This window comes from Mesoplodon densirostris, chromosome 19 (genome assembly GCF_025265405.1).
Source record: "Mesoplodon densirostris isolate mMesDen1 chromosome 19, mMesDen1 primary haplotype, whole genome shotgun sequence".
Classification (NCBI taxonomy): Eukaryota; Metazoa; Chordata; class Mammalia; order Artiodactyla; family Ziphiidae; genus Mesoplodon; species Mesoplodon densirostris.
In genome coordinates this window covers 5,281,779-5,308,027 of record NC_082679.1, presented here as the reverse complement: position 1 = coordinate 5,308,027, position 26,249 = coordinate 5,281,779, and the positions used below count along the sequence as shown (strand labels likewise).

General features: G+C 42.8%; 2 protein-coding genes and 1 pseudogene across 2 annotated transcripts in view; all 3 read right to left on the bottom strand.

Annotated features, from left to right (window-relative positions):
• Positions 1–26,249, bottom strand: part of LOC132480792 (zinc finger protein 160-like) — a 138,481-nt gene that overhangs the window by 72,650 nt on the left and 39,582 nt on the right. The window lies entirely within an intron of this gene.
• LOC132480511 (heterogeneous nuclear ribonucleoprotein A1-like 3) lies at positions 1,554–8,056 on the bottom strand (annotated as a pseudogene).
• Positions 18,278–22,034, bottom strand: LOC132480510 (zinc finger protein 83-like). The gene is given in 4 exon segments (XM_060084762.1): positions 18,278–18,457; positions 18,459–18,826; positions 18,994–19,247; positions 22,030–22,034. Coding segments are annotated over 4 exon segments (807 nt in total).

Below are 26,249 nucleotides of genomic sequence, written 5' to 3'. Positions count from 1 at the left end.
ATATTCACTGTGTAATAATTATCACAAAAAAGTAGTTTACATTTCCAACAACTTACAATTACCATTTTATTTCTGTGTAGTGAGAACACTTGAGTGCTACGCTCAGAGCAAACTCCAAGTATATAGAAACACAGTGTGATTAAATAGAGTCTGCATGCTGTACATTAGATATACATGTGGTACTTTTTCATTTTACAACTGAACGTTTGTAACCTCCGACCAACATCTCCCCATTTACCCCACCATCCAACCCCTCCTAATACCCTTTATACTCTACGGCCCTATGAGTAAGACATTTCTACTTTCCACATATAATATCTTTTTCTGTCATAATAATGTCATAATTTACAGCTGAAATAAATTTTCTATATCCATTCGTCAGACATTTTAGTTCTTTCTACATCTTGGCTGTTGTGAATAATACAGTAATGTTCATTGCAGTGCAAATATTTCCCTCGCTGTAATGATTTCATTTCCCTTGGATATCTAGCCAGAGGTGGATAACATAAGCAAATAAACTTTAAATGTTTTACATTCTAAAGCAACAAATTAAAATATCACAACTTAGGGCTTCCCTGGTGGCGCAGTGGTTGAGAGTCCGCCTGCCGATGCAGGGGACACGGGTTCGTGCCCCGGTCCGGGAAGATCCCACATGCCGCGGAGCGGCTGGGCCCGTGAGCCATGGCCGCTGAGCCTGTGCGTCCGGAGCCTGTGCTCCGCAACGGGAGAGGCCACAACAGTGAGAGGCCCGCGTCCCGCAAAAAAATAAATAAATAAAACGAAAATATATATCACAACTTAATCATCCATGTGCAAAGAACTCACCCCCATCTGTATCCAGCTTCCCCCTCTACCCGACTACTACGTGTTTCTATTTCATTCTTTATCCGTCTCCCTGTTCCCCTCTTTGCTCCCCTCCGCTCTCCTGCGGTTCCTGCCCTCCTATTTACTTTATCACACCTGTCCTGCCCCACCACTCTGCAACTCGTTCCCCCTCCTGTGGCTCTTTACGCCCACCTTTTCTGACTCTCCTAAACCTCCATGTATTTCTGCCTCTTTCTTCCTCCATCTCTGCCCCCTCTCTGCCCTCCAGGTGACATTCCTTCTACTCCGGTTACACTCCCGCTCTGTGGCACCCCACACGGCTATGCTTCCTTCCTGCTGTGTCTTCCTCTGCTCTTCTAGTCAACACCTGTCCTCCGTGTCTCTCCCAGGACCACGACGCTCCGCAGGCCTTACTTCTAACTCTTTTATCCTCTCCCCCCACTCTCTGTGAAGTGCTCTCACCACTGTCCCTCCTGCTACAGCTGACGCAGGGCCCGTGTCCCCATGTTGCTCTCCAATCCCAGGAGATCACACTCCTTTATTCACTTCTCTATTTTATCCACCCGCTACTTTAAGAGCTAAATCTGTTTCATTTTACTATCCCTTTGAGAACAATTTCCAGTGAGATGAACTTGTGACGGAATACTGGGTGTCACACGGTCGGCCCAGGTCACCTCCCCCTACACAGGGTGAGCGGAAGAGCTGACTAGGAAGAGGAGGCTTGCGGATCACAAGGACCGGCCTGAGGAGACGCGAGGACAGGGGGGCGGGGAGGGAGGGGGTCGCAGGAGAGGGGCGGGCTCTGCAGAATCCCGGGACCGGGGACAGGACGCGGCCTGTCTGGGAGCGCGGCGGCCGGCGCTGCCCTCTGAGGTGGGAGAGACAGCGAAGCTGGGGGCGCGCGAATCCACCTCGCAGAAGGGGACTTTACAAGGCGCAGGCGGAAGTAATAAAGGACTGTAAGCAGGAAAATGTCGCGAAAGGCGGTGTCTCAGTGGACGGAAGGCCGAAAAGCAAAGGGCAAGGACCAACCTCACAGCGATTTCAAACCCAAAGGAAATTAATACTCGACCTGTAACGGTGACTTCTGGATTTACTTGGGGCGGACGGCGGGCGCTGGGCTATTACGCCCGCAGAACCTCGGAGACCCTAAAGATGGAGTAAGGGGGACCGCGCAGCACAGACTTAACACTAGAAGGAAAAACTTAAGCTCCGCTGTGCGACCTTCACTCTCAGGTCTCCGCTTCCGCTTCCGTAAGAAACTGCGCACGCGGCGCGTACTTCAGAGGCGAGGCTTCTAGGCGGGACTTGGGCGGAGCGCTGAAGGTGAGGGGCGGGGCGAGGAGAGTCCAGTTCTGAGCTCCAGAGCCCGAAAGGCGGGACAGGGGCTAGGGGGCAGTCAGGGAATGGTGCTTCCCAGTACTTTGAAACCCCTTAAGTTACCGGCTGTTACAGTTTTCAGGTAAAAGCTTACAGCTTTGGGGACCAGTTACGTTGGAAACTAGGATGTTTCCTCCTAACAAGTAGAAAATGATTTTAATAAAAAATAGTTTTTGCCAGCATGTTGCTCACAAGTCCTGCTCCTGAGGCTCAAGCAATTCAGTGGTTGGGAATGTGGGTCTCCAAGTGGTAGCTGTGGGGCAGTCATTGGATGTGGAACATTTCCTGCAATTAGTATTGATTTAAGCAGTTTAAGAAAACAAGAGCTTGACTTGTCTCTGTATTACAAACTAGAATAAAAAATACAAAACTCTGGGACTTCCCTGCTGGCGCAGTGGTTAAGAATCCGCCTGCCAATGCAGGGGACACGGGTTCGAGCCCTGGTCCAGGAAGATACCACATGCCACGGAGCAACTAAGCCCATGCGCCACAACTACTGAGCCTGTGCTCTAGAGCCCACAGGCTGCAACTACTGAAGCCCACATGCCACAACTACTGAAGCCCGTGCTCCTACAGCCTATGTGCCACAACTACTGAAGCCTGCATGCCACAACTACTGAAGCCCACACTCCTAGAGCCTGTGCTCTGCAGCAAGAGAAGCCACCACAATGAGAAGCCTGCGCACCACAATAAAGAGCAGCTCCCACTCGCCGCAACTAGAGAAAGCCTGCGCGCAGCAAGGAAGACCCAACGCAGCCAAAAATAAATAAATAAATGCAAAACTCTCCCTGGGAAGAATGGGCCATTTCATACTGACACCCTGCAGAACAACTTGTCCTTGTCCTTTCTGTTCCTTATTCAGCCAGGAGGCCAACTCAACACTGCTCAGTTCCAGAGACTCAGGGACAAAACCCAGGGTCTGGGCTTCCCTGGTGGCGCAGTGGTTGAGAGTCCGACTGCCGATGCAGGGGACATGGGTTCGTGCCCCGGTCTGGGAAGATCCCACATGCCGCGGAGCAGCTGGGCCCGTGAGCCATGGCCACTGAGCCTGCGCGTCCGGAGGCTGTGCTCCTCAACGGGAGAGGCCGCATCAGTGAAAGGCCCGCATACCGCAAAAAACAAAAAACAAACAAACAAAAAAAAACCCAGGGTCTGAGACTGGAGGACTAAGGTATGTGATAACTTCTGTCAGTAATGATTACTCTCTTTTAAAAATTTTTTCTTTTTTTAAAATTTTTAAATTAAAAACATTTTTACTAACCATTGCTTTAAAAAGAGCAGTACATTTTTAAAAACTGATATAAATTACATTGTTCTTTTGTTACTGAGTCTAAGCCCCTACTGCTCGCCACATGACAGGCCAATGATCAAAAGATGAGTCGTTGGGACAAGGAGTAACGACTTTATTCAGAAAGCCAGCAAACCAAGAAGACGGCAGGCTCATGCCCCCAAAGAGCCATCTTGCCTGAGTTAGAATTCAGGCTCCTTTTATACTAAAAGGGGAAGCAGTAAAGTCAAACACTTCCTGGTTCCCATCAGCCTCCAGAGGGAGATGTGTCAATTTCTTCCTCCCTGCAGTCATTCACAGGTGGGCCTGGTCAGGAGGTTTCCTGTGAGCTAAACAAAGGTATTTTAGCTTAAGGCTCATGACCTGGGAGGCAGGGTTCCCACAGATGGGCCATTATGTATAATGTAAGCTTCTAGGCAACATCCCTTCAGTGAGGAACTTGTAATAGAATACAAAGTGTTCTTCCCTATTACAATTCCCCACTGTCAATTTCCATCCCACAATCTTGTGGGAAAAGGAATGAAGACCCTTCTGCTGAACAGAGGTGAGGAATATTCCTTAGAATCTTTAGTTAGTCCTTTTTATCTACAACTATTTAAACCTGATGAAACCTCTTAGCAGTTTCTTGTCTAATTCGTAACTGAACTTGGGGTTTTGGTTCCAGTTCAATACATATACTAAATTCTGGTGCTATTTCTTTGGACACAATTAAACAAATTGGTTGCCCCTTCTCCAATGGGCAATGGAGATGGAATTCCCATCTACTTCGGTTGGACGGGCAGACCTGTTGGAGGTAAACTCACGAATAAACAGCGCCCAAAGTTTTAATGTGACTGGCCACCACTAGGTCTTTAGCATTTATAGATTCTCCTGCCTGGGCACACACCTGCAGTGGCCTGCCATACAGTATTCTAAAGGGGCTTAATTTAAGCCTGCTTCTGGGAGCCACTGATTCATAGCAGAGCAACTGGCAAGGCCTCATCCCAAGTTCAGTGTCTCTTGCCATGTTTTAGCGACGTTCCTTTTTAATGTATGATTCATTTTCTTGGTTTTTCCTGTTGATTGTGGTCTCCAGGATGAATGCAGTTTTAATGCCTTCTTCCAAATCAGGGGATAATATCCCTTAGAAGGGCTTTAACCACTTCAGAGAACTTCTGTCTGTGGGTTATGCTTCCACCCATCCTGAAAAAGTGTCCACACAAACGCTAGCAGGTTATCTGAAACTTCTTGCAGTTCAAGGCGTTTGAGGAAAGTCTGTTTTTCAGTCCTGGGTGGGCAGGTTCCTCTGTGTTGAGTTCCCATCTGTGGAGGTCTGACAGCAGTCTTCGGGTTACTTTTAAGACCTTGCGGGAAAGAGCTCTGTCGCCTTTCCAGGGATTTTCATGAGCCCCGTGAAAATGGGGCTAGCTCAGCCAGAGAAGTTAAGGTTTGGAGCAACATATCCTCACTCTCATTCCCTGCCTTTTCGTATTTTCCCTGATAATACTACCAATCCTTGCGCATAAAGGATTTCATCATTCTTCCCTGCTTTTTCACAAAATAGCTATAGAGTCATTCAACAGCCACTGTAAAACTATAGATAACAATTGATCATATAACCATTAAAAGGGTGAATTTCTTTTTAAGAGTGTATTAAATCATTTGTTGATTACACATGATAATGGATGATACACAAGCTTCATTCCCATCTATAACTTTATCTGGTACCATAATTCTATTTAGATATATTGCACAGGATGTGCCAACAATCATATAACCAAAAAACTCCATGACTTTGCTTGGGTGACCCTTCTAACGGTGAACTCTAGGTCACAACAGTAACTGTCAGTTCAACTACATCAAGGTTTCTGAAGACAACAGCTTCTCCACCAAAGCAGGTTGTAAATAAACTTTGAATGGAACCTGGCATCACCCTGAAGGAATTCTAACGTCACACTGTTGGGGTAGTTTACCAAAATGGCTTCAGAGTAGACTAACTACACAGCACATTTAAAAAAAAACAAACACATTTATTCAGCGTCATGATCAAACGATTACATTGAGCAATCAACAGCATGAGTGCAAAAAAAAAAAATCTACATTAAAACCCTTTGTTGGGGCTTCCCTGGTGGCGCAGTGGCTGAGAGTCCGCCTGCCGATGCAGGGGACACGGGTTCGTGCCCTGGTCCGGGAAGATCCCACATGCCGCGGAGTGGCTGGGCCCGTGAGCCATGGCTGCTGAGCCTGTGCGTCTGGAGCCTGTGCTCCGCAACGGGAGAGGCCACAACAGTGAGAGGCCTGCCTACCGCAAAAAAAAAAAAAAAAAAAAAAAACCCTTTGTTGGACTGCTTTACACTTTCCACAGGACAGAAACTAAAATAACCTGTTACACAATTAGTCACAAATACAGTCCTCGAGTTTTTTTTCCCCACACACGAGTACTGTCTAAAACATGTCTTCTTTGTAGCAGCTAGGCCCTGCCACCACTGTGCTTGGCTGAGTTCACAAATCTGTCGTGACCTGGAGCTTCCCCGTCACTTCTCTGGCTCTCCTCTCCTGCTAAGCTTTGTTTCCCAGCAGTGGATAAAACCTTCTGCCACTGCCATAGCTCCTGCTGCTGCTGGAACCACCATAGCCACCTTGGTTTCGGGGTTTGGCAAAGTATTGGTCTCCACCACCACAGGGGCCAGCACTTCTGCCTCCAAAGTTTCCTCCTTTCATGGGTCCAAAATCTGCAGATTGGTTGTTGTAACTGCCAGCATCACTGTAGCTTCCACCACCTCCAAAATGGCTTCCATCATCGTTACCAAACCCGTGATAGCCGTTTCCACGGCCACCATATCCCCCGCCACCGCGGCTGCCACCAAAGCCGCCTCGGCCACTGAAGTCTCCTCCACGACCAAAGCTGGCATCCCCACCAAAACCCCCTCCACGACCACCACCCAAGTTTCCAGAACCACTTCGACCTCTTTGGCTGGATGAAGCACTAGCCATCTCCCGCTTAGAGAGGGCTTTCCTTACTTCACAGCTGTGGCCGTTCACAGGGTGGCATTTCTGACTGACAGTCCTGTCTACAGAGTCACGGTCATCAAAGGTTATGAAAGCAAAGCCTCTCTTTTGGCCACTGCCTTGGTCAGTCACGGTTTCAGTCACTTCAGTTTTCCCAGACTGTTCAAAATAATCTCTTAGATCATGTTCTTCAGTGTCTTCTTTAATGCCACCAACACAAATCTTTTTCACAGTTAAGTGGGCACCAGGTCTTTGAGAATCTTGAGACGGGCCTCTTTGGTTCCACCACTCTTCCATCCACCCTGTGTGGCCTTGCCTTCATGGCCGCATCCACCTCCTCCACAGTGGCCTATGTGACAACCCCGAAGCCTCTGCAGCGCTTAGTGTTTGGATCCCTCATTGCCACACAGTCTGTGAGCGCTCCCCGCTGCTCAGAATGCCTCCTCAGACACTCATCAGTTGTTTCAAAGCTCAAACCTCCGATAAAGAGCTTCTGCAGGGCTTCCCTGGTGGCGCAGTGGTTGAGAGTCCGCCTGCCGATGCAGGGGACATGGGTTCGTGCCCCGGTCTGGGAGGATCCCATATGCCGCGGAGCGGCTGGGCCCGTGAGCCATGGCCGCTGAGCCTGCGCCTCCGGAGCCTGTGCTCCGCAACGGGAGAGGCCACAACAGTGAGAGGCCCGCGTACCGCAAAAAAAAAAAAAAGATGTTTCAATGGTGCACATGCCCCAGTGATGTTCCCAAATCTCCCACAGAAACACTCCAAATTCTCTCTCTTTTTTTTTTTTTTCTTTTGCTGTACGCAGGCCTCTCACTGTTGTGGCCTCTCCCGTTGCGGAGCACAGGCTCCGGACGCGCAGGCTCAGCGGCCATGGCTCACGGGCCCAGCCGCTCCGCGGCATGTGGGATCTTCCCAGGCCGGGGCATGAACCCGTGTCCCCTGCATCGGCAGGCGGACTCTCAACCACTGCGCCACCAGGGAATCCCCCAAATTCTCTTTTGTATCTTTCACAGTGCACCTAAAACTTTCTTCATTTGGGACCCAAAATACTAAAAAATACCAAAGATAACTCACAACACGATCACTGAAATTTTCCCTGTATTACTCTAACAATTGCACAATGATTCTACACCACCCAGAAGACCCAACAGAAGTCACCTGTGGTGTGGAGGCTGTAGGGCGCCCTCTAAATGAATAGCCTGAGGACAAGGCACCCATCCTCATGCACCCAAAGATCCCTGTGGGCTCAGCTCAGGCCATACTTCTCACAACACTGGAGAAAAATGTTTTTCTCTGCCTAAATCCACTGCCTTCATTCGTCCCCAGGTATAACCATGAAATACCCAAATAAACCAATGCATGGAAACCTCACTCTCAGCAGCTAGGTCCCAGGGAACCTGAGCTAAGACACTACGGCACCTCAAACCATGCAATGCACCCACAACTACCTATAAACCCAATTCCAGGTGCTCCAGCCAGAACTGACACATCCCTTGCCACAAACCCCTTGAGACCAAAGGGACAGCTGAACACACCATTCACGGGGCTCCTCTTGATGCTCGCCCTTGCTGCCATATCCAGCCTGGGATAGAACCCTACAGGGCCCCGTTCAATTTCCCCATTTTTCTACCTCTCCTCATGCAAACACGGGCAAAGAGGGCTAAAAGGCACAAGTATCTGTCTGCAAAGGCATCGCAACAGGAATATTCACAAGAAACCAAAGGACGCTGGGCGTTCAGTATGAAGGTCAAGAAGTTGACCCTCCTGGGAAAATTTACCAGCAACTGGGGACGTTATGGACTTCAGTTACAAAGGCATTTGAATTCAGTGAGGAAGTCTCAAAGAGAGAGGGTCCCCAGGTCTCTTGTCTCCTGTTCTCCCAACTCACAGGTAATTAAAAGATTAATTAACCCTAGCTCTTTGACAGGGACTTCCTTCATTCCCCTTAGGTTCTGGATTTATGCCCCCCACCTTAGCACAGTGAAATCACTATCCTGGACTCTGAGCAGATGAAATGCTTGAAGGCAAAGCTCCTGTAAAAGGTGGCGACTGGTCACTGGATGTGCAGAGACTGGAATACCTGGGGGCTACAGGGGAGCATTGACACGGGAGACTAAACACGGGGACATCTCAGGACACTGCATGAGGACATCAGATTTGTAGGGCTTTTTACAGCTCCGTACATCTTTTTGCTTTTGAGTAATTAAGTAGCCACATGGGGTAAAGATCTATTAAAGTCGAAATGTCCAGAACAAATATGGGAACCATCCTCATCACCGACCCTGTTCACCTGGTTTCTCCTTAGGGGAGATTACTCAGCCCATCCCACAGTCCTAGCTTCTAAACACATCCCCAGAGTGAGATGTTGCAGCCATCCTCAGAAGAAGAGGAAAACTTGTGCTCTTCAGTGAAGCGAAAATGGGAAAGACTCCAAATAATCAATGGAGAAGGGCATTTCTCATGAGGGTGATTGATGTAAGGACAATAAAACCATTAGTGTGACAAGAGATTGTCAGGAGCAGGTGGGGAGACCTCCCTGAGCCTAGACCTGAAGGGGGACAAAAGGCCTGAGCCATGGTGACTTCAAGGGAGAAGGTAAGAAAGGAACTGAGGTCTGAGACAGAGAAGGTTCTGTTGTTTGGGGACAAAGAAAAGGTGAATGTGACCGGGACAGGGTGAACCATGAGAAAAGGTTAAGCTCCCAAGATGAGGCTGGAGACCCTGGCAGGGCCCTGAGGATGACACAGGGCTGTGTAGCCACAGTGAGGAGTCAGGATTTTGTCCAGCGGACAAACGGTAGCCAGTGGAGGTCTGAGTGTCAGAACTGAAAATTAAAATTAGGGGCTTCCCTGGTGGCGCAGTGGTTAAGAATCCGCCTGACAATGCAGGAGACACAGGTTCGAGCCCTGGTCCGGGAAGATCCCACATGCTGCCGAGCAACTAAGCCTGTGTGCCACAACTACTGAGCCCGCATGCCACAACTACTGAAGCCCATGCGCCTAGAGCCTGTGCTCCACAACAAGAGAAGCCACCGCAACGAGAAGCCCGTGCACTGCAATTAAGAGTAGTCCCCGCTCACCACAATGAGAGAAAGCCCGCGCACAGCAACGAAGACCCAACACAGCCATAAATAAATAAATAAAATAAAATAAGTTAAAATTAAAACTCTAAATTCAACCCGACACTGCCACACACAAACTCACGCCCAACTGGGCCAGTCATTTCAAGGGTCTCTGTTGCTCAAATGAAGAACGTCTGGTGGAGCTGATCACCTCCGTGTTACGAGTGGGCTCTCTGAGGCAGTTATGAGCAAGTCTGAGTTGAGTGAACACAATCAGGTGTCAATGAATCCTAAAAAGGTCACTCGAAGGGTTAAGTGGGCGGAGTTTGTCCTTAGTGCTCATCCTATTTAAAACACCCTCTATCATGAGTCTGAGCAATGGAAACTTCTCTTTCAAGGTCGGATCACACTGGTACCAACCATTTAATTCTTCTTTTCCAGAAAAATCACATTAAAATAACAAATACAGGGAGTTTCCAGTTGGCCTAGTGGTTAGGATTCTGGGCTTTCACTGCCCTGGCTCGGGTTCAATCCCTGGTCAAGGAACGGAGATCCTGAAAGCTGTGCAGCGTGGCCACTGCAAAAGCATAGCTGTTGGTGCAGAAAACATTGTAAGGGGTCAGCTTAGAAATAACCTCTCAGCAAACTTCTTCATCATGAATAAAGAGGCTCTGTTGGAAGCTTCCAAGTCAGTCTAGTCCGTCCTTCATCATTTGTACAGAACAATTAAGAGGGACACGAGGGAAAAATCTTCCTATCATCTCACAGCCATTTTAACATATCACAGAAAAAGGAAGAAAACAAAATATAAGGCTAACTGGCTAAACTTGATTTTGAATGTTAATATAAAACATCACTGGGGCTTCCCTGGTGGCACAGTGGTTGAGAGTCCGCCTGCCGATGCAGGGGACATGGGTTTGTGCCCTGGTCCGGGAGGATCCCACATGCCGCGGAGCGGCTGGGCCCCTGAGCCATGGCCGCTGAGCCTGCGCGTCCAGAGCCTGTGCTCTGCAATGGGAGAGGCCACAGCAGTGAGAGGTCCGCGTACCGCAAAGAAAAAAACAGAAAAAAAAATCATTGACACCTTTGCCGAGTACACATCAAAATAGACAATTATTTACTATTTACCAAAGAACTTTTCCAAGAGATAAGATAGAGGAAGAAACACACAGACACTGAATAAACCTCAAAAAAAATTTAAAGGGAAATAACTTGTGAATTATTTTTAATCTAAAAATTCTGGTGTCAAAGTTTTAAATACTTGAGAATATAACATGTTTAGAAAACAATAACATGAGTAGATTATAGAAGGCACCAGAGTTTATTTCAGAAGTTAATAATTATTTATAGAAAAGTAGACATTGAATATACTGACTTATTTCAAGCTCTAAATAATTAAATATAAACAAATGAGGTAGAAAAAGTAAAGCCTGTACAAAAAAACAACACTTTTAATATTCATTTAAAGAGCCACCAGGTGGTGACAGTCATTTCTTGCCCAACTTCTCCTCCACCCCAAGCCAGGACAAGGGAAGGGAGTGATCCACAAATGTCTGAGTGAAGTCACTCCTCCCTGGATGAACAGCAATCACAAAACGATGTTACCTTCTTTTTTTTTTAATATAATGTTTACCTTATATTGGAGTATAGTTGATTTACCATGTTGTGTTACTTTCAGGTGTACACCAAAGTGATTCAGTTATATATATACATATATCCATTCTACTTCAGATTCTTTTCCCATATAGGTTATTAGAGAATGCTGAGTAGAAGTTCCCTGTGCTATATAGTAGGTCCTTGTTGATTATTTTATATATATATATATATATATATATATATATATATTTTTTTTTTTTTTTGGCTGCACTGGGTCTTCGTTGCTGTGCGCGGGCTTTCTCTAGCTGCCGCGCGTGGGGGCTACTCTTCGTTGCGGTGCGCGGGCTTCTCACTGCGGCGGCTTCTCTTGTTGCAGAGCACGGGCTCTAGGTGCGCAGGCTTCAGTAGTTGTGGCTCGCGGGCTCTAGAGCGCAGCTCAGTAGTTGTGGCACACGGGCTTAGTTGCTCCGCGGCATGTGGGATCTTCCCGGACCAGGGCTCCAACCTGTGTCCCCTGCATTGTCAGGCGGATTCTTAAGCACTGCGCCACCAGGGAAGTCCCCAATTATTTTATATATATCAGTGTATATATGTTAATCCCAAACTCCTAATATATCCCTCCACACCCGACCTTTTCCCTTTGGTAACCGTAAATTTGTTTTCTAAGTCTGTGAGTTTGTTTCTGTCTTGTAAATAAGTTCATTTGTATCATTTTTTTAGATTCCACATAAAAGTGATATATTTGTCATATGATATGACAAATGATAAGTCAAATGATATATGTCTTTCTCTGACTTACTTCACTTACTATGATAATCTCTAAAAATACAGAGATTATCAGAAATAATCTCAGAAATACAAAAGATCATTAAGAGACTACTACAGGCAACTATATGCCAATGGACAAATTCCTAGAAAGGTACAATCTTCCCAGTCTGAACCAGGAAGAAATCGTAAATATGAAGACACCAATCACAAGTACTGAAATTGAAACTGTGATTTTAAAACTTCCAACAAACAAAAGTCCAGGACCCGATGGCTTCACAGGCAAATTCTATCAAACACTTAGAGAAGAGTTAACACCTATCCTTCTGAAACTATTCCAAAAAATTGCAGAGGAAGGAACACTCCCAAACTCATTCTATGAGGCCACCATCACCCTGATACCAAAACCAGACAAAGATGCCACCAAAAAGAAGAAAATTACAAGCCAATATCACTGATGAACATAGACGCAAAAATCCTCCACAAAATACTAGCAAACCGAATCCAACAATACCTTAAAAGGATCATACACCATGATCAAGTGGGATTTAACCCAGGGATGCAAGAATTTTTCAATACCTGCACATCAGTCAGTGTGATACACCACATGAAAATGAAGTTAGGGACTTCCCTGGTGGTGCAGTGGTTAAGAATCCGCCTGCCAATGCAGGGCACACGGGTTCCAGCCCTGGTACGGGAAGATCCCACATGCCGCAGAACAACTAAGCCCATTCGCCACAACTACTGAGCCTGTGCTCTAGAGCCTGGAGCCACAACTACTGAGCCTGCGTGCCACAACTACTGAAGCCCGCGTGCCTAGAGCCCGTGCTCCACAACAAGAGAAGCCACCGCAATGAGAAGCCTGCTCACCGCAACTAGAGAAAGCCCGCGAGCAGCAACGAAGACCCAACGCAGCCATAAATAAATAAATAAATAAATAAATAAATAAATAAATAAATAAATAAATAAATAAACAAACAATGAAGTTATCTTCTGATACAAACAATTACTAAATGCACAAATCTTATAAACAGTTTTGCAATTGTCATCCTCATCTGTAAACCTAAGCAAACAAATTTTACATTTACTATATTCTAAAGCCACAAATCAGCATATCACAACTTAATCATCCATATCGACACAATTCACCATCCATCTGGATCCAGTTTCCCCAACACTACCTGCACTACTGTGCGTTTCCATTTCATTCTCTTTATCTTTCTCCCTTTTTCTATTTTGTCTCTGTTTTTCTTCCCCTCTACTCTGCTGCTGTTCTTGTTACGGATCAGGATTTTGGGGCTCTTTTATCAATAGAAATTGCTAAGAGTCCAGACAAGAAATTCAGGCAAGCCTTTATTGGGACTCATGCAGCAACAAGTAAAAGGATCCCTTGCTCTCTCCCAAGGGTCGGGGGGCAAGTTTGTCCCTTATATGGAGTGAGGTAGGGGTGGGTCCAGGGGTCAGGCTGGAGGGGTGTGCAGGGTGCATTGATGTGGGGCGGTGGTTGGATCCAGGAACATTTCCTTGTAAGGATTAATTTAAGCAGTTTAAGGAAATAAGAACTGGACGTGACTTATGAACTCGGGACGACAGTTACAAAACTCTCCCTGAATAGTAGGGGCTATTTCATACTCACACCCTAAAGAATAGCTTTTCCGTTTCTATTCCTCATTCAAGCCGGAGGCCAAATGCAACACTCTGCTCAGGTCCACAGACTCACGGACAACACCTGGGGTTTGAGACTGGAGGACTAAGGCATGTGAAGTTTATCACATCATCAAAGAAATAAGCTGATGAGAAGTAAGCTGCTCTTTATCGAAGTGATGAAGGGTCTTGCATTTCCTGTGACCTGGGAAAGAGAACTGCGCGTGTTCTCTTCACATGCGCATGTAGACAGAACACACATGAGGATGAACTGGGTATTACATTAAAACGCTTCCAGTGCAGACCTACCCGCTGGAATGTCTTCAGGTAATGTCTGAGGACCTGTTGAGAATGTAGTGAATCTAAAGTGGCAAACAATAATCGAGCTCAATTATCCAAGAAGTAATCCAAAAAACAATCTTTGTTCCACATCAACAGCGTTGGGGAAATAGAATTACAAACAAAACCGGAATCTCCTGACCCAGAAATTTCCTCCACATAGGCAGAATGGAAAGCAAACAGCTTTATTATTGAATACTCTATAACCAACCAGCGTATGATGGGGATCACAGACATCACTAACGGACTGCAAAGACACAAAGAAATCCCACCCTTTTAGGTGAACTACCACCTACATGATTCCGATAAACAAGAATTAGTACGTGAGTAAACGGAGTTGACAGCACCATTGGTGACATCTTTTTTTTTTTTTTTTTAATAAATTTGTTTACCTTTGGCTGCGTTGGGTCTTCTTGCTGCCCACGGGCTTTCTCTAGTTGCAGCGAGCAGGGGCTATTCTTCTTTGGGGTGCGGGGCGTCTTACTGCGGTGGCCCCTCCCATCGCGGGGCACAGGCTTGGGGCACTCGGGCTTCAGTAATTGTGGCTCATGGGCTCTAGGGCGCAGGCTCAGTAGTTGGGGCACACGGGCTTAGTTGTTCTACAGCATGTGGGATCTTCCCGGACCAGGGCTCGAACCCATGTCCCCTGCATTGGCAGGCGGATTCTTAACCACTGTGCCACCAGGGAAGCCCCCAACTGATTTTTGACTAAGGTAACAAGGCAATTCAATGAAGGGAGGATTTTCAAACGCTAGTGCTTATCAAGAAAATCATCCTAGCAGGGGAAAAAAACCTCCATTTAAACTTCATACCTATACAAATATTAGATCAAAGTTAAACTAATGTAAAATTATAAAAGTTTTATAAGAGATTTAGGAAAAACATTGCAGAATAAAATCTTCAGTATCTCAAACTCGGGTAGGGTTCCTAGACATCACAAAAGAGCGTGACCCATTTTTTTAAAAATGGATTTACTGGGGCTTCCCTGGTGGCACAGTGGTTGAGAGTCCGCCTGCCGATGCAGGGGACACAGGTTCGTGCCCCGGTCCGGGAAGATCCCATATGCCGTGGAGCGGCTGGGCCCGTGAGCCATGGCCACTGAGCCTGTGCTCCGCAACGGGAGAGACCACAGCAGTGAGAGGCCCGTGTACCGCAAAAAAACAAAACAAAACAGGATTTACTGGACTACAACTAAATTTAAAAAGGTTTGATCCATGAAAAACCATGTTAAGAGGACAAAAAGAAAAACTATAAAATAATGTTGAATATTTTGCATACCACATATCTGCCAAGGGGAATATATGTACAATATACAAGGAATTCTAAATCCATGACAGTAAAAAAAAAATCTAATTAGAAAACGGGCAAAAAGAGGGGCGTTCCCTGGTGACCTAGTGGTTAGGATTCTGGGCTTTCACTGCCATAGCCCAGGTTCAGCCCTGGTAGGGGAGATCCTGCAAGCCACGCAGTACAGCACAATCCAAAAAAAAAAAAAAAAAAAAAAAAGTAAATGGGCAAAAAGAACAAAGAACAGTTCCCTGAAGCAGATATAGAGAAAAAGTAGGAAAAGGAAACTATTTTCAACATCGGCACTCCGCATTTTCCGATTCCTCCACGTCTGCCATCAGAGGTCATGGTAAAAGAGCTACTACACTCTGGTGATGTTTATTAGGAACCTGTAATTATCTGTGGGAACTGGAAACTGGGAACAAGGTTTTTCAGAAACATTCTAAGCTCACCAAGTCTGCACTATCATTGTACAACAGTGGAATCGATGTTGCAGTACTAGGAGAGGGAATTTCAGAATCACAAACATATCTCAGGGACCGGCTGGATCTCTCACTCACCAACATTCATACACCACACGGCGCCTACAGTCCGGCAGCAGGAAGGAATCAGTTGAGTATTTTGCTGTTTCAGACTAAGAGGCAGTCTGTATGGGGAAAAGGAGTAATGCTCACATCTCAAACAGGGATTTCTCTAGGTTAATAACTTTTCCAGGGGCACAGACACAAACTTACAAGTAATAATTCCTGAGAAAGGAGCTGAGTTTTGGAGATAATCTTCAGGTCCTAAAAGCCACTCTAGTCCCTGACTGCTACTAACATAACTTAATGTAATGCTCACTGACGGTGGTTGTTGATGTTTTATCTGTGTAGCATTTAATCTGATATTAAATATATATATGGTTTTAACTCTGATCTGCGTGACATAAAAGAACCCTGACACTATTCTCAGGGGAACAGAGAAGATGCTATAAAACATCCATGACATAATGATTTTTTTTTTTTTTTTTTTTTTTTGGCGGTACACGGGCCTCTCCCGTTGCTGAGCACAGGCTCCAGATGCGCAGGCCCAGCGGCCATGGCTCACGGGCCCAGCCACTATGCGGCACATGGGATCCTCCCAGACCGGAGCACGAACCCATGTCCCCTGCATCAGTAGGCGGACTCCCAACCACTGCGCCACCAGGGAAGCACGAAAGAAGCTCTTCTTTTACTAATAACTTTCTTATCCCACCAAGTTGCTGGCTGTGAAAAGCTTTCAATTTGTACAGTACCTTTTAGCACCTCTTTGTTTACTAGCTGAAATATTGTGCAATTCATGAGTCATTCAATGAAACAAATCAGATTTTACTGTGTTCAAATTTTTCACACTAATCGAAGTCCGAGTCTGAAATGAACTGCTATGCTGTTTGCATGATAGGCATCTGAATATTCTGGATACAGTCTGGAGGGAATAACTCAAGTGCAAATTATGAGTCTATAATCCCCAAATTTCATGTTGTTTGGTTCCTTACTGGAAAGAAGTTGTTACAGATTCGGTCAACCCTGACAGCCGAATGGTGCATTTTTAGCTTCTGTTACAAAGTACCAAGACAAGGTTAAAATTGTCTTAGTGGAAGAAACAGGATTCATCCAGCGTTATGACAAAATCGATTAAATGTTATTACTTCAAACAGGAGACCTATGGTACATTTGGAATACAACAGTAGCAAACTGTAACGGCAGTAGTTCCATGTGAATAATACACTCACACACGTTATTCGGATTCAAGGTTCCTCTAAGAATACTGCTGTCTTCATCTTCCAAACATAGGACTAATTTTCCTTGAAACACAGATCTATACAATTGCTATTGCCACCCCATGGAGAAAGTGACCATCTTTTCCTCCACATCACATCTACCTGATAATCAGTCCCTGTTAACCTGTCACTCTCCTGCCATGAAAAGCCCAGTCCCTTAATGTCCTGCCTGCTCTGTTCAAGGTCAGTGGGTAAAGCATTCTGTCCTATAACCCACTGGGGTCCATCTATGGAAGGGCACCCTGAACGTAGTGAGTATGAGTCATGTCCTGGTTTTACATTATTCTCTGCCGCTCCCTGACGCTAATTCACACACTATTCAATTTGGTAATTCAGGGTCCTTGTTTTTCCAGGCAACATGGAAGTGAAGGAACCACACCGAATGAAGTGGGCCCCTTCATCTTACTGACTCCTTTCCAGAAATGACTGTGAAAGGCCTATAGTGAAGGCATAAGATCAACAGATTTCAAATTTCAGGTTGAAAGGCATTAGAAGTAATGTACCCTTATCAAGAAAACTCAATAATTGACTATTCACACAATGAAGATAACTGTATGAACGTATCTCCTTCGACCTCTCATATAAACATCATGTCCTAAGTTTTTAACGTGTTGTGACTGGTAATGATTCTGCAGTATTTACTATCTCAGAGAACTAAAGACATATTTATTCCTAGTATGCATTCCCTGATGTGTGGTCTCTTGTAAGTATTGATCACAAAGTTCACCAAATTCATTACATTTGTAAGGATTCTCCCAAATATGAGTTCTTTGGTGACCCCTGAGGATGCAATGTTTCTTAACAGTGTTTATATGGACAGTATACATGTATGAATTCTCTCATTACACCAAAGGTGTAGATACTTGATGAAAAAATGTACAGCATTAATTACATCTGACAGCTTGTTCTCCAACATGAATCCTCTATGTTCCACATTTTTGATCTTCAGGTACAAGCCTTACCACATATATTGCTTGGTGTGGATTCCCTCCAAATTTTATATTCTGAAGTCTAGTGCACTGTGAGGCCTGGATAATGTTTCAGCTGTGGTATGAATTCCAACTAAAAACGTTGAGACATTCATTACATTTCTACGATTTCTGTCCAGTATGGATAATCTGGTAAGTGAGGCTTTACCACACTCATAACTGTGCAAGTTTTCTCCCACTATGAATCTCCCATGAATTTAAAGTGTTAATTGTGAACGAACACCTTCCCACACATATCACATTAATATGGTTTCCCTTCTGTATTTATTACCTCATGTATAGTAATCATCCAGATGTGAGTAAGGTCTTTTCAGTTTTTAACACTCATAAGGTCTCTCTCCAGTATGAATTTTCTGATGACTTGCAAGGATTGCATTTTGACTAAAGACCTTGCCACATTCATTACATTTGTAGGCTGTCTCTCAAGAATGAATTCTCTGATGACTTGTAAGGTGTGCTTTTTCACAAAAGAACTTGCCACACTCATTACATTGGTTAAGGTTTCTCTCCAGTATGAATTCTCCGATGTCTTACCAGATTTGAATTCTGACAGAACACATTGCCACATACATCACATTTATATAGACTGTCTCCTGTATGGATTATCGCATGACCCCTGAGATATGAGCACCAAAGAAAGGTTTTCCCACACTCATTACATTTGTAAGGTTTCTCTCCAGTATGAATTCTCCGATGTCTTACCAGATTTGAATTCTGAGGGAACACATTGCCACATACATCACATTTATATAGACTGTCTCCTGTATGGATTATTGCAGGACCGCTGAGATATGAGTGCCAAAGAAAGGTTTTCCCACACTCATTACATTTGTAAGGTTTCTCTCCAGTATGAATTCTCTTATGAACTACAAGTTGTTAATTTGTACTGAAGACCTTACACATACGTCCCATTTCTGTAATGTCTCTTTTGTATGGATTATCTGATGAATCCTGAGAAGTGAGCTTTAACTAAAGGTTTTTCCACACTCATTACATTTGTAAGGTTTCTCTGCTGTATGAATTCTCTGATGACATGAAAGGTATGAACTTCGATGAAAGCATTTCCCACATACATCACATTGATATGGTTTTGCACCTGTATGGATTCTCTGATGTTCTGTGCGGTGAGAGACACAAGAAAAGGTTTTCCAACACTCATTACATCTGTATGGTTTCTCTCCAGTATGGATTCTCTGATGAGTTGTAAGGTATGGTTTTCGAATAAAGGCTTTTCCATAAACATCACATTTATGTGATTTCTCTACTGTATGGATGGTCTGATGATATCTGAAGAAAGGTTTTCCCGCACTTATTACATTTGAAAGGTCTTTCCCTGTGTGCTTTCTGGCCTTGTGTCATTATTGAAGCATGCTTAAAATCACTCCACTATATATTAGAAATGCTGGTTTGGACACTAAAAGAAACTCCTTGAAGTGGTGAAAATGAGGAACTATAGTTAATACTCTTGCCAGCTTGATTAAATTCATCAATTTTCTCTTCACTTTAAAAATATGCAGTTTGGGACTTCCCTGGTGGCACAGTGGTTAAGAATCTGCCTGCCAATGCAGGGGACACGGGTTCAAGCCCTGGTCCGGGAAGATCCCACATGCCGCAGAGCAACTAAGCCCGTGCGCCACAACTATTGAGCCTGCACTCTAGAGCCCACGAGCCACAACTTCTGAAGCCTGCATGCCTAGAGTCCAAGCTCTGCAACAAGAGAAGCCACCGCAATGAGAAGCCCACACACCGCAACGAAGAGTAGCCCCTGCTCGCCGCAACTAGAGAAAGCCCATGTGCAGCAATGAAGACCCAACACAGCCAAAAATAAATAAATATATTTTTTTAAACTGAGAAAAGAATATTATACTGTACATATATTCTGCCTACATACTATAAATAAGCAAATGATAAAGAACACACAATATATTGTAAAACTAAATAAACAAAAACTGGCTTATCTAATGAATTACTTAAATAAGTTGAAGTTAAGAATTGGGAGACAAATATAGCATAAAGAAAGTGAAGAATCTGATAAAAAATTAAAAAAAATTTTTTTCTAAATACCTTCTAGAAAACAATGCACCCCTAAAGAAGTATAAAATATTCTGAAAGGCCATGATATGCAAATCAAACTAAAATATTTATAAATGAAATTTTCTGCAGTTACAGTAACAATGAATGAATATTGCAATTCACTACCTATGCAGTGCACTTAAATATCCAGTTCATTGGCTCCAAATCACATGTAATAAAGAGTGAGCAATTTGCAACTTTATTAATAGGGTCAGAAACAATGTTGTTGAGAATAAAGTACAACAGAAAAGCATACAAGATATAATGCAAACAAAGGATGTCATAATAAACATTAAAGAATATTAATATATATTTTTATACAATAGTAACTTTTGAGCCTTTACCATAAAATATGCACTATTCTAAGCCATCTAACAATACTAAATTCTTTTAAAAGGCTTGAGGAAAATTATCACAATTTTTCAATTAAGGGAAACAGACTCACAGGTTTATGTACATGACCCCAATTGACGAAGAAACTAGTGAGACAACCAGGATTTGAACCTGGACCTACAGTCTGAGAAAACATACTCTTAATCATGACCACCTACCCAAACAGTGTACATTACAAAATGTTACCAAAAAATCAGGAGTTTAGAAAGAAAACTTCAAGAAAGATGCGATAAGAAGTGAGCTGTGTAAGTAATAATGTTATTCAGCCAACCCTCCTGGAAATGGATTCTGAGTCATCATGGCTGCACTTACTTATTTAGGTCCTGTCACGAAAAAGTTATTCAATGAATGAAGACAGGGTATTTTTACATGTGGAAGATGGAGGGATGGGTGAAGATGTCCTGTGGAAACTGGGAAGTTCCAGAGAACAACTTAAATATGCTAGGAATGAGTGTTTCCATCCACATCAAGATACCATGTAAGGAAAGATAAGGACTGAGAAAGGGCCTGAGTGGCAGGCAGGGTATACGCATATGTGGGAGCACAGCTTGTGACTGCACATCTGTGTGAATATAACTATAAGAGGGCAACTAAAATACTGACCTTAATAGAAAAGAAGAGCTGGTTCACCAAGAAGCATACTACTGTCCAATTTTTAACTATGAGATTTACACTATGAGATTTTAAAACAAAGAGATTGTGATGTTGTAGAGAGAGAACAGGTTTACATCTATTACACTATTTACTATGTCATGTATCCCACTGAACATTCCATAAGCTCCATTTCCATGCATATATTCAATAAAAACATACATAATATTCTAGGTGATTGGGCAAGCATTTGCTGAGCAGAAACCAGAACGAAAAACCAGGAAAAGGCAAACTAAAGCAGGTAGATGAGTTTATTCTGTGCATACACATGCAGACCTAAGTAACTGTACCCACAGTACCATAAAGTAGGGAGACCATGATTTCAGAATGAAGATCCTGGCTGGGTGAGCAGAGCTCATATGGGGAAACAAGGCTAGCAGAAGGTGTTTGCCAAAGTCTGAGCATTTTAAGGATATGATCACATTAGTTAAGAACATGAACAAAAAGAAAAATGTTACTAAAATATTAATAAGACACTTTAAAAAAAGAAATGTATTGACTTTGGTATAACAAAAGTTTATGCTAACACTCCATGTTATTAAACACGACAGAGTTCCTTTAGCTGGCCTCTCTAATTATCAAAAATCATACCAATGCATTTCTTAACACAAGCTCTGCAAGGAGAAAAAAAACAATGAGGAACGATGTTAGGAGGATAACAGAACAATAAACCACAGGCACTCATTAACACAAGAGGAACACAAGTTAAAAACAATAAACAAAAAAGACTTTGGGAAAACTCTACAAACCAGTAAAGAAGCTGGAGGACCCAAGAAATTGCCTGCCCCCAAAACGCTAAACCGAAAAGTGTAGGAAAGACTATGACAATTTCCTGGCCTTCGACTCCCCAGCTCTTTCTTATATATCATTGAGATTGAACTGTAGGAAGCCTCCCAATTCCCATATGTGTGCTCAAGAGGAAATTTAAAACAAAATCACAATGAGGTATTACCTCATGCCTGTCAGAATAGCTGTCATTAAAAAGACAAGAGATGCCAAGTGTTGTTGAGAATGGGGAAGAAATGGAACTCTAACAACTATATTGGAGAATGTGAATTGGTGCAGCCACTTTGGAAAACACTTTAAGGTTCCTCAAAATATATTTTTAAAAATATATACCGGGCTTCCCTGGTGGCGCAGTGGTTGAGAATCCGCCTGCCGATGCAGGGGACACGGGTTCGTGCCCCGGTCTGGGAAGATCCCACATGCCGCAGAGCGGCTAGGCCCGTGAGCCATGGCCGCTGAGCCTGTGCGTCCGGAGCCTGTGCTCCGCAACGGGAGAGGCCACAACAGTGAGAGGCCCACGTACCGCAAAAAAAAAAAAAAAAAAAAAAAAAATATATATATATATATATATACCATATAATGCACCAATTGCACTACGAAATCATTGTCTTAAAAAGATACCTGCACTCCCACGTTCATTACAGAACTATTTACAATAGCCAAGGCTTGAAAACAATCTAAGTGTCCAACAGACAATAGAGAAAAAACAAATCTGGTAGATATACAACGTAACAATATTTACTCATGAAAAAGGAGGAAATCAGGTGATCTGTACCAACTCGGTTGGACACTGTGAATATTTGCTCAGCAAATTATTCAGCAATAAAGACTAATATTGAATGTTCTCACTTATCAGTGGAACACATTATTAAAAAGAAAAAAAAGAGTCAAACTAATAGAAACAGAGTAGGTATTGGGGGTTCGCAGAGGGAGGAGATATTTGTCAAAAGAATAAATTTCCAGTTGTAACTGAATTATAGGAATCAAATGTACAGTATGGTGATTATAGTTATCAATACTGTGGTATATAATTCAAAGTCTTCGAGACAGTAGACCTTAAATGTCCTCACAACACAAAAAATACTATAATTAATGAGTGGACGATGTGTTCAGAAAACTATTGAGGTAACCACTTTGCAATATAAATATATATCAAATCATCACACGGGACATTTTAAATTTACACCATGTTATAATTTAATTAAATTTCAAAAAAGCAGGGAAAGAGAAAATACAATAAGTACACAAAAGAGGTACTGGTTTACCATGTATATTTCTTTTAAAAAAAGAGAACAAAAGGGAAAGATCTTAGAAGTATATACGCCTAAGGTATCAGAAGGTTAGGAAAAAGAATTAGATTAGACATAAATGAAATACAGAATAAAAACTACAGAAAATAACAACACTACAAGTTGGTTTCCTGATAATAACAAAATTGACAAACTCTTACTGACACTGAATATCAAAAAAAGAGATAAGACCAAAATTATTAAATCAGAAATCAAAGAGGGTACATTACAACAGACTGAAACTGATTCTACAGAAATCAAAACAACTAGAAGAAAATACTAACACAGTTCTATGCCTAATTTTAGATAACCTAGAAGAAATGGATAAATTCTTGGAGAAACACAACCTGCCAAGACAGAATCATGATGAAATTAAAAATCTAAACAAACCTATCATCTGTAAGGAGATAAATCACTAACCAAAAACCATTCAACACAGGAAAGCCAGATAACTTCACTGCAGAATTCTATGCAACATTTAAAAACAATTAAGACCAACCTTCCTTAAATCCATCCCCCCAAAACTGAAGTAAATGAAACAGTTCGAAACTCTCTCTCAGGTCAGAATTACTCAAAGACCAAAGTCAGACAAAGACACTACAAGATAATCTGAGACTAAATTCTCTTATGAATAATGATGGAAATATCATCAATAAAATAGTCAACTAAAATAAACACAACATTTAAATTATTATGTACCATGACTAATGGCATATAATTTTGAAATATAAGGATCGTTCAACATATGAAAGAAAACGACAATATGATCATCTCAATTGATGTAGAAAGAGCAGCTGACAAAAGTCAACAGCATTTCATGATAAAAACACTCAATCAACTAGAAATACAAAAAAGTTACCTCAACATAATAAAGGACATATATTAACAACCTACAGCTAACATAATACTCAGTGGTGAATAACTTAAAGCTTTTCCTCTAAAATCAGGAACAAGTTGAGAATACCTGCCATCACTATTTCTAAAAACATATTACTACAAGTCCTAGAAAGAACAAAGAGGCAGAAAAAGAGATAAAAGGTATCCAAATAGAAAAAGTGAGCATTACTTTTTCTCTCTGTTGACAAATGACATAATTTAATATGTAGAAAACTCTGAAGGTTCTGCAAAATAAACCTGCGAGAAAATAATGAAGGAAATCAGAAAAATTACAAGATCTAAAAATAAACAGGCAAAAGTCAGTTGTGTTTCTATACATTAACAATGAACAATAAAGAAAGTCAGAAAACAATTTCATTTAGAATAAAATAAATACTTGGAATAACCTTATACAAAAAGGTAAAGATTTGCACACAGTAAACTAAAAACAGACCTGAAAAGTACTAGAAAAGACACAAATTAATGCAAAGATATTCCAAGTTGTTGTCTGGGAAGTCAATATTGTCAGGATGTCAGTACTACCCAAAGCATCAACAGAGACAACCCAATCCCTAGCAAAATCCCAATAGTGTTTCTTGAAGAAATAGATAAATCCATCCTAAGATTCATATACAATCTCAAAAGACTTTCTATAACAGAAAAAAAGGTGGAAGAGAACCAACATGGAGGTTTCACAATTAATTCAAAATTATGACAAAGCTAAACTAATCAAAGCAGTGTGGTACTGGCACAAAGAGAGACAAGAGAGAGCAGTGGAATATGAGACATCAGAAATGAACTCTTGTGTATATGGTCAAATGATGTTCCACAAGAGTATCAGGACTGCTCAGTGGGGAAGACAGTCTATTAAACAAAACAAATGGTGGTTCATCATTAAAGGTATCATTCTACTTTGTAAGTTCTCTGATTTCAGTGCTTAAAAATTAGGTGTTGAGGTAGAATGAACAATGGCACACAAGGGACAAAAAATATGGCATCAACAACGGTTTACTCAACAGCCTCACAAATATGAGGATGTGAACTTGGACAGTGTTATCGCTAGGAGAAATTCCTATACCATATACTGAGGCCAAAAGAGTCATTAATATATGAGAACAGGGCTTCCCTGGTGGCGCAGTGGTTGAGAGTCCGCCTGCCGATGCAGGGGACACGGGTTCGTGCCCCGGTCCGGGAAGATCCCACATGCCGTGGAGCGGCTGGGCCCGTGAGCCATGGCTGCTGAGCCTGCGCGTCCGGAGCCTGTGCTTCGCAACGGGAGAGACCACAACAATGAGAGGCCCACATACCGCAAAAAAAAAAAAATATATATATATATATATATATGAGAACAATATTTTCACAGTGGCCTTGAGACATGCATTTGTGACATACCCAGAGAAAACCATAATTCAAAAAGACACATGCACCCCAATGTTCATTGCAGCACTATTTACAATAGCCAGGTCATGGGAGTAACCTAAATGCCTATCGACAGGTGAATGGATAAAGAAGATGTGGCACATATATACAATGGAATATTACTCCGCCATAAAAAGGAACAAAATTGGTTCATCTGTAGAGACGTGGATGGATCTAGAGACTGTCATACAGAGTGAAGTAAGTCAGAAAGAGAAAAACAAATATCGTATATTAACGCATATATGTGGAACCTAGAAAAATGGTACAGATGAACCGGTTTGCAGGACAGAAATTGAGACACAGATGTAGAGAACAAACGTATGGACACCAAGCGGGGAAAGTGGCGGGGGGGGGGGGCAGGCGGGGTGTGATGAATTGGGAAATTGGGATTGACATGTATACACTAATATGTATAAAATGGATAACTAATAAGAATCTGCTGTATAAAAACTAAATAAAATAAAATTCAAAAACAAACAAACAAACAAAAACTGAAAAAACTTACTGGTCAGGCTCTTGTGATACTTTCTGTCTCATACCCTAGGACATGCTGAGCACTCTACTAAGTAGCTTCGAGGGGTGATTTTGTTCGTAGCAAGAAAATATTACAACACATGAGGGAAAGTATTCTCAGTTCAAGTATTTTCTGTTACCCAGTAAACACATTCCATAGAGAGTACACCAAGAGTTGTCTGTTAACAAAGGGTAGATTATCACAGCAAAGAAACTGGATAAAAATTTAGATACCAGGGCTATGTACTTCAAAAACAAATTGTAGAGGCAAAATCAAGTAAACTTATGA